The 12,466-nt window shown below is 35.3% G+C and overlaps 1 protein-coding gene and 1 long non-coding RNA gene across 7 annotated transcripts in view; one reads left to right on the top strand and one right to left on the bottom strand.

Annotated features, from left to right (window-relative positions):
- The window catches only part of b4galnt2.2 (beta-1,4-N-acetyl-galactosaminyltransferase 2 (SID blood group), tandelm duplication 2), a 14,722-nt gene extending 4,487 nt beyond the window's left edge, over positions 1-10,235 (top strand). For all 5 annotated transcript variants that reach the window (XM_087244323.1, XM_087244322.1, XM_087244320.1 and 2 more), the window contains 8 exons: positions 115-221; positions 435-472; positions 1,610-1,787; positions 4,496-4,582; positions 4,705-4,886; positions 5,024-5,167; positions 6,166-6,394; positions 9,866-10,235. In XM_087244323.1, the coding sequence (XP_087100449.1) occupies positions 115-221; positions 435-472; positions 1,610-1,787; positions 4,496-4,582; positions 4,705-4,886; positions 5,024-5,167; positions 6,166-6,394; positions 9,866-10,047 (1,147 nt within the window). In that variant the 3' untranslated portion in view covers positions 10,048-10,235. The remainder of the gene's footprint in view (positions 1-114; positions 222-434; positions 473-1,609; positions 1,788-4,495; positions 4,583-4,704; positions 4,887-5,023; positions 5,168-6,165; positions 6,395-9,865) is intronic.
- Positions 1-12,466, bottom strand: part of LOC141381188 (uncharacterized) — a 30,301-nt gene that overhangs the window by 9,626 nt on the left and 8,209 nt on the right. The gene's annotated exons all lie outside the window — the stretch shown is intronic.

Consider the following 12,466-nt stretch of genomic DNA (forward strand, 5'->3'; position numbering starts at 1 on the left):
ATCAATTAGAAATGCCTGTGTCTTACTGAATATCTGCCTAGTGAAGATCAAAATTTAAAAACAATTTATTAACTTTTGATTTATTTATTTTTTTATTTCTATTTTTTTTCTCAGGATGGAAGCAGACATAGCCAGTCTGATTCTTGCACCTGCAAACTCTCCTCTCCAGTATCCAATCACAGGTTTCACAATATCTCCATTGAAAAAATCAATAGTACCAGGTAAGTGTTCTTGAGCTGATGCCCGATTTAAAGTTGCTTCAATAAGCAATCTCTGCTATATATGCTGCTTTTAACAGTTGATGTCTGTACTAGTATTACTAAATGAACAGTTTTGCAGCACTATAATTAAGCTATTGCTTTTTTGTAGTTGTTTTAATGCTCAAGTTATTTTGATAAAATTCATTGTCCCTGATTAAATGACACATTTTTAAGGTCTTGCTCTTCATGCACAACAGAGGAAGGTGTACAAGGTTGGTTTAGACAACAACAATTTTGTGCTTCTTGATCTATTTTTCTTAACTGGGTGATGGGCTAAAATTTCAAAGATTTTATTTGTTTCTTACTGTGGCTGCGTCTGACAGCTAAGAAGTGCTTACAGATCTGGAGAACATTCTGAAAACTTACCCTTAAAAAAACTGGATAAAACCAAAATTGGCGTGCAAAGCCCTGGGAGTCATTTGTATGCAAGTTAAGTGACCATTTAAACTAATAGTACTGTAAGTTAAAAATAATGTGGCTTTGTAATCAATAGTTTCAGATATTTACCTTACTCCAAATAAATAAATAAATAAACAAACAAATGAGTGAATCTGCAGCATTTCAGTGTCATCAATATGATCATTCCATGTCATTTTCATCTTTCTTTTTTCAATTCATCTTTATTTCTATAGCGCTTTTACATTGTAGATTGTGTCAAAGCAGCTTTGAAACTGTGTCAATTTTCAGAGTTGAAGTTTATTTCAGTTCAGTGTGGTTTAATTTTCATTGCTGAAAGTCCAAACACTGAAGAGCAAATCCATCGATGCACAACTCCACAAGTCCCAAACCAAGCAAGCAAGCAAGCAAGCAAGCAAGCCAGTGGTGAGGAACAAACTTCACCAATAACAAAATGTCACCGTCTGAGAGATGTAGTTTCACAATTTGGACTCATCTGAAAATAACTTAAAAAACACAAAAACAACTTAGAGATAGTTCACTCAAAAATAAAAATGTTCTCACCTTCAAGTAATTCTAAATGTTTGTGAGTTTCGTTCTTCTGTTTAACATGCACACACACACACACACACACACACACACACACACACACACACACACACACACGCACACACACACACACACACAACATGAAAGAAAGCTAAAAACCAGTAAAAGTTAACTTCCATAGCAGGAAAACACATATCTAAGCTTTCAGACACAGCCTTCATTCAGTCTCAAATACTGTTAAATCCATTCTTTACATTTAATCTTTGCTAACTCAACCTAAATTCTTTTTCTATGGTCTGGTTTAACTTTCAGGGGCTTTGTGTATGAGCAAGGGTGTTGATTGGAAGTAGATGGCAAATACTGTTGCACAGCTCATTCACATTAAAACACATTCATGTCTGCAGGTGTCTTTGAGTGTGATGAGTGGTGTGCTCTCAGTGGAGGATGTTCAGGATGAACAGGTGGAAGGACAAGGCCAGAGTGAACTGATCATCTCGTCCAGCAACCTCACACAACTTAATGATCTGCTGTCCAGAGTGAGCTACACCAGCACCGTCTACCACATCAAAACATCAGACCTGGGTGAGAACAGCAGACATGCTTACTTTATGTAAAGGTATTTTAGAAAATGCATTCTGGCTAATCTCTTCAGTTGAAAAGAAGAATTCTAGTCTGCAAAAGAGCAAAATATATTTATTTAATGAATGGTGTGATCAATCTTGAGGATTGTTTTGTTTTTCTACAGAGATATCTATATGCTGCTACATGTTCTGACATGCATCTGCAAAGCTGCCACATTTATTTATTCATTATTTTACTATTTTATTTGGCCTATGATTTTTTGACACTTTAAAACTTTCATTATACAATTTTTGAACATCCCTAAATTTGTTTTGAAGTCTCTTACAGGACCTGAACATGGTCAAAAACAGTTTAATTTTCATATATTATGCATTTATTTAAATTTGTTAAAATATAAAAGCTGATTAATTGATTTGTTTAATTCTTATGAAGATTTATTCTTCATTTTTTCAGCTTCAAGAATAATATTTTCTGTCACACAAGAGAAACTGTTTTGTGTCTACACTTGCACTTTGTTTGAGGCTCAAATGGACCATTGTTCATGGGCAGCTAATGAGGAGCCAATTATGCTGGAAAATGAACGTGGAATTCTAGATGACTTGAATGGATTCTTCTTTAGAGGGAATACATTTAATTATCATGAAAACATCTTCAAAACATTACTGATCTTTTATGTTCACAGAGAAGTACATTTACAGTGCATTCGGAAAGTTTTCATAAAATCTTTTCACATTGTCATTATGGGGTATTGTGTGTAGAATTTAGAGGAAATAAAATTATTTAATCCATTTTGGAATAAGGCTGTAACATAAAAAATATGGAAAAATTGAAGCGCTATTAATACTTTCCGGATGCACTGTACATACTGCATAAAAGGTCATATTTGGAAAAGCATAATGAGGCACTTTAACTTTGTTGTTGTTATAATAACATTGGTCAATGACAACATTTCTCCAAAAGAGGGCACTGAAAGCTAGACTGGTAGCCATGAAGAATAACCTGAACTAAAGCAGATGCCACTGCATTTAAAAGGGACATATTTTTATAGGTCCACATCTATCTAAGGTCAATTAAATAAAACTATTAATTTCCTAATTTATATAAAGAGCTCCTATTATGCATCATAAAAGGTGATTGTTTTGGGGGGGTCTTCAACAACAGGCTGATTATGCATGCAAGGTCAAAAAACCTTTCATGGTCTTATAATATACATTTGTTTTTACCTAATTATCCCACTGATTCCCATATGATTTATTCAGCGAATTATTATTATTATTATTATTATTATTATTATTATTATTTTCCCAAACCCCTCCTTTGCGTTATGCTAATCTGAACTGAATGGTCAAATGAGTCTGTTCTGATTGGTCGACTGTGCTCAGTGCGAGATGCAAAGAAACACCCAATATGTCCAAAGCAACAAGCATTCAGAGAACGGAGTACAAGCCAGAAAAGACAAGGAGGCAACCATTTAAATCACTATTGTGATCAGCAGGAAGAGGAAACTTGTCCATATGAACTGTGTACAAAGTCCCTGTCAAGGTTTGATAAAGCACCATGAACAATATGTTATTGTATTAATTAACAAAAAAATTACAGGAGCAAACACAACACAAATTTCGCTTGGCTATACATTGATGTTGTTATGAAAATTGCTGTAAACTTTAACCATTTAATCCCCAGAGCTCCACATCTTTTACCATGGCCAATCATTTTCAGTCATGATCAGTCCCATCTCCCACACTTCACTAGAGAAATGCAGGTCCATGTTTTGTTGGGCCCGGCACCCTTATATATGGCAATGTTTCATGTCAACATCAATACGAAATGGCTAAAGATTTGAACTCAGGACTATTCATATCAAAAGATTAAAAAAATTGCCTCAAAAAGCAAACAAAATCAATGTCATTTTAAACAGAATGGAGTTACACTAGAAAAGCTGCACCTGTTTTTGCTTTGATTTGCTCGCAGGTGTCTTTTGCATTGTCCTCTATCCGTTGAATGACTTTAAAAATCTGATTCATTTACAACATTTAATTGAAACATTTATTATCAGTTCGATTTTTTTTTTTTTCCCGTTTAGAAATAAAAAAACAAACAAACAAAGTTTACATTTAATTAGAAATGACGATTTCTGTTAAAGGTTTTAGCCCCAACCTTCCTAATCATTCTCACTCTCTTTACAAATGGTATGGCAGGCCAAATCAAAGATTACCATGGGCCAACTTTGGTCTACGAACCCTGGCCAAAAGTAAACTCCGGTTTTAAACCTAAACAAGTGCACATGTGATAACCATTTTATTTGTGCTTGTCAAACGGTGCTTGAGCTTTAAATTGACAATTTTTCAAATTGTGTAGTTGTGATATTTTTCTCTGCTCTCGCGACCTTTTACCATTAAACCAAAAACACTCAGGGATTGTTCATCCAAAAATGAAATCTCATTTATTCTCAATTTAATCATTCTCTGTTTGCTCCACACTTGTTTGAGATTCTTTCTTCTGGAAGTTATACTGAAAGATAATAGAAAGGAAATATCTGTTGATGTTCATGGCTGCTTTTTTTTCCCCTATGTTCTTCACAAAGTTGTTTGTCTTCAACATAAGTTAAACAAATGTTTAAAATCACTTTGTTGCATAAACCCTACCCTAAGGTTCTTGCATAAACCCTGCTTTCAATAATACTTATTCAAATCAATTCTTCTTTTTAGTTATTTTCTCTTTTGAAGACCATTTGGCAATGTTTCCCATCACAATTAAGAGACAGTCAGTTCCTGTCCTGTTTGATCCAGGGAATGGTAAGACAAGCCCAAGTTAGAGTGCATCAAACCACTTGCTATCATGTCATTAGATATAATGAACATTTATTTCCTGTAGATAAACGGTTTATAGAAATAGACTTCTCTCTCTGGCAATCTAGATATCAACTCACAAGTAACCATAATAACCAAGACTTTTCTGAGGTATGAGGAGCTGAATATCCTTTTAAACAGTATCAGGAAGTTTTATCCAAAAATCAAGATCCTTATTGCTGACGACAGCATACAACCTAGAACTGTGTCTGGAGACAATATAGAGCACTACATCATGCCTCCTGCAAAGGTAACCCCTTTTTTTGTGTGCCACATGAACATGTGCCTGATTTGCTTTTGCAGACAGGCCTCATTTCAACTGATCTTTTAGTTTAATTTCTGCCCTGCTGTAAACTGATGACTATTGATTGTTTTTTGCTTACTCAGGGATGGTTTGCTGGAAGGAATCTTGCTCTATCACAAGTTGAAACCAAATATTTCTTGTGGGTGGATGATGACTTTGTATTTTTGAAAGATACCCGGATCGAGAGCTTTGTGGAGATTATGGAAGCTGTTCCAGAACTGGACATTGTAAGAAATCTTTTTCTGTATTCACCGGTTGACATGACCTTTCATTTTCACTATCAGGCATGACAAAAATGAATATAATTAATATGGTCAAATGGGTAAACATTTCTTTGTCTTGAGCCAAATCTCAAAACTGTCCTGTGGTATGACTGTCTTTAGCATAAATCAATAAATTCCAGCTCTTATAAATCAAAGAAAGAATTATATATCAATATATATTCCTTTGTAAACAGCAGCGGTTGCTGCTTTTGCTTTAATTATTTTTTGAACAGATTATTAATTGGTCTGACTTAAACCATGTGTGCGTGATCACACATGGTATGTTTTTACCTGTTTTCTTTTGCTTATTTATTTTTGTTAATCTGGTTTAATTATCTTTTTTTTTTACAATAACATTGCTTTAATATGAGATTAACTCCCTATTTTTGTGTAGTTAACTGGTGATCTAGAACCTATATTATATATATAATTACATAATTTAGGTATATTTAAGATGTATGACAATGCTTCTTTTATAGATGTTACAAAAAAGTGAAATGTATGAAGGGGCATGTGGACATTACACAAAATCTAAACCAAGTATTTTAGCATGTCAAAGTCAAATTTATGCATATAAAATATATTTTTCCAACAATGAAATTGTGGCCAGTAAAAATGGCAGGCGGCTAGTAGTTTTGAAAGTCTACTAGCCACAGTGGCTGGTGATCAAAAAAGTTAATGTCAAGCCCTGCTCACTATGTATTATTAATAGTAGATTTTTTTTCTCAATGTCACACCATAGGACATATGGTCAGTTTTAAAAGTCATGCAATTGGTAATGTTAGTGACCCCTTGTACTTTTTCAAACATCAGAATTAAAGCTACATCAATAGTATTTTTTCTTCAAAAAGGGTTTGTTAAATAAATTATTTTACTGTCTCAACTATCCATATATCTGTAGATATCCTCATGTCTAAAAATACTTTTATCAATGAAAAATTATTGTTTTTTTTTCTGTTTAGCTTGGTGGCAGCGTGATTGGTGATCCGCCTTATTTCATTCTTGAATATGACGAGGGAGATGAGGAAGAAGGCGGCTGCCTGAGCCGTATTTACAATCAGTTTCATCAGCCACTTCCAGGCTTTGATGACTGTGTTCTAGTAGATGGAGTTGTAAACTACTTTTTGGCTCGGACTGATGCAGTGAGAAGGGTTGGTTTCGACCCGTTCCTGAAAAGGGTGGCCCATTCTGGTACGAATTTCAAAGTTATTTTGTTTTTTTAAGAGTAATTTCTTCTGGTTAAATCCATTGTTGTTTCTAAATCTTTTGAGGCATTTATACTTTTACATAATTTTATTTATTTTTTTTTACGGAAAGTGACCTTACTATAACAATTCCTTCATGTTGTCCCAACACACATAAATTGTTAACTAAATGTTTTTTATTTACGTGAATTCAACATAAAGTAGGTTGTCCCAAAAACAACAATAAAATTGTGTTGTTTCAGCTCATTTTAAATAAGTGACTTGAACAAGCAGCAAACGTCATTTTTTGAGTGTTTTTAATATTTTGGAGAATATTCATTGCATTAATGTTGTTATTTTATTTCCTTCTGGTCTGCTATTGTAGTTGTCAAGTTTATAAAATGCGGTTGTTTCAATCAAAGCAGCTTCACATTAATAAATTTGTGGTAAAGTTGATCAGTTGAAAACTTGTGTATATATATTTATCATAATAACAAAATAGGCCATTTATAGTGCCGAGAAAACAGCAAGGAAAACATCAGATGATGGAGATTCTCTCCAACTAGGCAATATGGTCATGTAAAGTTGTCATATACAGTTGAAGTCAGAATTATTAAACCCCCTGAATTATTAGCCCGCCTGTTTAATTTTTTCCCAGTTTCTGTTTACCGGAGAGAAGATTTTTTTAACACATTTCCAAACATAATAGTTTTAATAACTCATCTCTAATAACTGATTTACTTTATCTTTGCCTTGATGACAGTACATAATATTTTACTAGATTTTTTTCAAGACACTTCTATACAACCTAAAGGTAAATTAAAAGGCTTAACTAGGTTAATTAGGTTAACTAGGGGGTATTTAGGCAAGTTATTGTATTACGGTGCTTTGTTTTGTAGACTATCGAAAATATATAGCTTAAAGGGGCTAATAATTTTGACTTTAAAATGTTTTTAAAAATTAAAAACGGTTTTTATTCTAGCTGAAATAAAACAAATAAGACTTTCTCCAGAAGAAAAAATATTATCAGACATAATGTGAAAATTTCCTTGCAAATGAAAAACATCATTTGAGAAATATTTAAAAAAGAAAAAAATTTAAATTGGGGTTCATAATTCTGATACATTTATATACAGTTAGGTCTATAAATATTTGGACATTCTAACATTTTTGGCTCTCTACACTAAAACAATCGCTTTAAATGAAACAGACAAGACGTGTTTAACTGCAGACTGTCAGCTTTAATTTGAGGCTTTTTGCATCCAAATACGGTGAACGGTGTACAGCAGTTTTCATATGTGCCTCCTACTTGTTAAGGGTCCAAAAGTAATTGAAGAGAATAATGATAATCATAAATCAAACGTTCACTTTTTAATACTTAGTTGCAAATCCTTTGCAGGCAATTACAGCCTGAGGTCTGCAATGCATAGACATCACCAGACGCTGGGTTTCATCCCTGGTGATGCTCTGCCAAGCCTCTACAGAAACTAACTTCAGTTCCTGCTTGTTCTTGGGGCATTTTACCTTCAGTTTGGTCTTCAGCAAGTAAATATATAACACACAGTAACAACATTCTACCTCTTTTCCTTCAGAACTCTGTGGTTGCTTCTGCAGTATGCTTTTGGTTATTCCCCATCTGACACTTCAGAATTCATTCTGCTGTCTTTGTCAGCAGTCAATAAATACAAGAGAACCAGTTCCATTGACAGCCATACATGCCCACACCATGTCACTAGAACCACCATGCTTCACTGCTTAGCTTGAGCAGTTCCTTTCCTTCTGCGTACTCTTCTCTTCCCATCACTCTGGTACAAGTTGATCTTGGTCTCATCTCTCCATAGGATGTTGTTCCAGCACTGTGAAGGCTTTTTAGTACTCTTATCTGGCCTTCCTGTTTTGAGACTCACCAGTGATTTACATCTTGAGGTGAACCCTCTGTATTCACTCTGGTGTAATTTTCTCTTGATTGTTGACTCTGACACACATACACCTACCTCCTGGAGAGTGTTCTTGATCTGGCCAACTGTTGTAAAGGATGTTTTCTTCACCAGGGAAAGAATTCTTCGGTCATCCACCACAGTTGTTTCTGTGGTGTTTCGGGTCTTTTGGTGTTGCTGAGCTCACTGGGTGTTCTTTCTTTTTAAGAATGTTCCAACCAGTTGTTCTGGCCATGCTTAATGTTTTTGCTATGTCTCTGATGGGTTTGTTTTGTTTTTTCAGACTAAAGAGGGCTTGCTTGACTGATAGTGACAGCTCTTTGCATCTCATCTTGAGAGTTGACAGTAACAGATTCCAAATGCAAATAGCAAACTCGAAATGAACTCTGGACTTTTTATCAGCTCATTGTAATTGGGATAATGAGAGAATAACACACACCTGGCCATTGAACAGCTTAGAAGCCAATTGTCTAATTACTTTTGGATCCTTAACAAGTTAGAGGCACATATGCAAATTGTTTTCATTCCTACAACGTTCACCTGATTTGGATGTAAATGCCTTCAAATTAAAGCTGATACTCTGTAGTTAAAGCACACCTTGTTTGTTTCATTCGATTGTGTTGTTGTATAGAGCCAAGCATGTTAGAATCGTGTTGATGTCCAAATATTTATGGACCTGACTGTAATTTGTAATTGTGGATGTCTGAACTCATTGAATTAACCAGAAAACCAATTAATTGAAAAAGATTTCCAAGTTTCAGATACACCTACCTATTGCATTCTTAACAGTTTGGAAAATGTCAATACTGAAATGAGTGTCAATTTTGTCTGATTTTGTTCAAAATTAAGTCATCACAGTTTGTAGATTGGAAGTAAATGTTTATTGAAGTTGGTTCATTGTATGTATATTTATACACAGAGAGAGATTTATGGTACACATAGGACTAAACTGAATTGCCAAAGTAGTGAATATTTAACTAAAACAAAAATATGCATAATTCAGAAATAAAGCACTCTTTCATCTCATTTTTGTAAGAGAATAAAAAGGTAATATCCTGAGAAATTGGGACAAATTATAAATTGTCAAACAGAAGTTGTGGCATGCATGTGAAATCACACTCTTTTTGTTCTCATGGTACATAAGTGTCCAGACATGCAGTAAAAAGCGCTGATGTTATCTTGGTCAGATGATCTTGTTAGACAGGCAAAGGATGCCACATAACCACACTGTTTTGATGACAGTCATTCTGAAATGCCTGAGCAGGCATTGAGGTTTTGTGCACTGCGAATTGTACTCTGGTCTAGTCAGGTGTTCTTTTGAGTTAGTCACATTTATTTATTTATTTATTTATTTTTTATTTTTATTGTTTTTAAATACCTTTCTTTCCTTCACATATCTTTATCATAATGATCGCAAGTCTCTACTCATTTTATATGTAATGAAATGTATAATGTATTAATTCATTTTAGAGTAACATCATTAAAGCTTTTTCTTCAGCTTCATAATTGGATGTTTTTTTTTTTTGTTTTTTTTTTCCTAGAGTTCTTCATGGATGGACTTGGCCAGTTGCTGGTTGCCTCCTGTGAAAGATTCACCATTGGCCACCAGGGGCATCGTTTTGAGAAAAAATATAGTCACTACAGGACCCAGACGGATGCTGATAAAAGAAAAAAACTCTCTCATCATTTCTTCAAGAACTATCTGAAATATGTCAAGTTCTAGAGGGTTTTTGTTTCAGCTTTAGCTTTGGAAGAAGTGCTTGATTAAAGCCATAACCAGGATTAGGACTGCTTTGCGTCTATGCGTTCATAATTTTTTTTCTTTAAGTTTTCTTTAGTTTAATTTATTTGGTGAATGTTGTTACACACGCACACATATGAATAATAAAAATAATATGTAAATTGCCCTCAGCTTGTTCTTATAGAGTCTGATCCTGAAATATTATGGTGGTGTGTTTTGTGAAAATAAGAGGAATAGGACTGAACTCGCTAAAATGTGGCAGCATATTCATTCATTTTCCTTTGGTTTAGTTCCTTATATATCAGGGCTCACCACAGCGGAATAAACCGCCAACTATTTTGGCTTATGTTTTATGTAGCTGATGCCCTTCCGGCCACTATGCAATACTGGGAAACACCCATGTACTCGCATTCTCACACACACACACTTGTTCACTATGGCCAATTTAGTTTACCCAATTCACTTAAACCACATGTCTTTGGACTGTGGGTGAAACCAGGGGACCCGGAGGAAACCCACACAAACATGGGGAGAACATGCAAACTCCACAAAGAAATGCCTACTGGCCCAACTGGGGCTCGAACCAGCAACCTTTTTGCTGTGAGGTGACAGTGCTAACCACTGAGCCACTGTGTTACCTCAGCAGCATACTTTTGTACCAAACTAAAACGTGCCCTAAAAACTAAGTTGGTTTTATCATTGCATTACCAGATCAGACCAAATGAATGAAAGTCCTTGTCTGCCTGCAAACTTAAAAAACTTGGGTTTTCCTCAACCTCAGGACAGTTTCTTTCCAGTCTTATAAGTGTCATGGCGAAATCTGGGGAGTAACTGAGATAATTGAATAAATAATAGATCATATTCTGCTAATGTATTTAGCTAAATGTTTTGTACTCGATGTAAGCTATTAAACTAATGGATTGAGAACAACAAAGTATATTAAATATCATCAACTTAATAACAATGGTCTTGTCCCTTTGTATCACTGTATTTTATTCAGCAGCTAGCTCTCTGCAACTCTCAAATGGTTACCCACTGAGGTTAAGCAGGGCTGTGCCTAGTCAGCTTTCTCATGTGGTCTCCCATCCAGGTACTAAGTTGATGCCAGAAGTGATGTTAGTGCTACCAACAGGGGTTGCCCTACCTGCGGCATGTGTGGGTCCTTATGCCCCAGTATATTGATGGGAACTGTTTACTGCTTAGTGAGCGCTGTCATTTGGAGGACAAAGTCCTGACTTTCTGTGGTCGTAAAAATCCCACTAGGCTCTTCTAAAAAAGAGTAGGGGTTTAACCCTGGCATCCTGCCCAAATTTGTCCACTGGCCTCTGTCCATAATGGCCTCCTAACTATCACCATATCATAATTGGCTTTATCACTCTGTCTCCACCAATCAGATGGTGTGTGGTGCACAGTCTCGCGCTATATAGCTGCAGACGTGTTAAACAAAAAAGATTCAGGTGGATGCTTCACACTGGTGGTGGATGAGGAGACACCCCCCCCCCCCCCCTCACACCCAACCAAAACTTTTCAAATGGACATACATGTAATTTGAATTACTACTTGTGATTTGAAATTGTGGTTTGGTATTGGTGAATATTATGACTGTCCAACGCTATCTCACGGCAATTTGTAACATTTCGATTTAGTGGCTAGTTTGAATGAAATCGTACAATCTCATTTGTACAGTTTAGTACCATTTGCTTATCCACCAAAGACGGTTAGGTTTAGGGGTGGGCAGTGACAGATTTAGGGATGGGCAATGTGGGCGATTGCCCAGGGTGGGATCCTGCTTGGGACGGCATAGAGACCTCCCAGAGGGTGGCGTTGATTTTGCGCTGCTACTGGGGATGGTGTTGTGTGCCAAGCCTCCTTTTAAAAATCTCCTTTTCAAAATCGACTGAACTCTGAATTAGCCACTAAACTGACAAAATGTAAAATATTTACGTTTCGTCACAAGATCAGGCTGGACTGACAGATTGCTCAGAAACAAAAACGACACTCCAAAAATATGTTTGCTACTTGTTCAGACTACTTAATTAAAATGAGCTGAAACAAAACAATGCTCGAGATTTAAAAAAAAAAAATATTATGTTTAATCTCCTTCAATTTGTTGCATTTAACTAATGTGACAACATGAATGAATTGTGTGGATACCTGCATTTTTTGCAGTGAGTATAGTGCTGTTTGTTGTTTTATTATTTTTTTTTATAAAGTATAGTGCACATTAAAAATGCTGTTTAATAAGAATGGCAGTATTTTATTTGAGAAAAATCTTGATTTTGACATTGATTAAATAGAGACTTTAATTACTTTGCACTGAAGTACTCAGCCTTGACAGGAAAACAGTTGAAAATAGCTGAGGTGTATTATTTTTGAACTCTAGCCAAGGAGTGGGATGAGA

The sequence above is a fragment of the Danio rerio genome, chromosome 3, assembly GCF_052040795.2.
Source record: "Danio rerio strain M-AB ecotype USA chromosome 3, GRCz13ab, whole genome shotgun sequence".
NCBI classification, from domain to species: domain Eukaryota; kingdom Metazoa; phylum Chordata; class Actinopteri; order Cypriniformes; family Danionidae; genus Danio; species Danio rerio.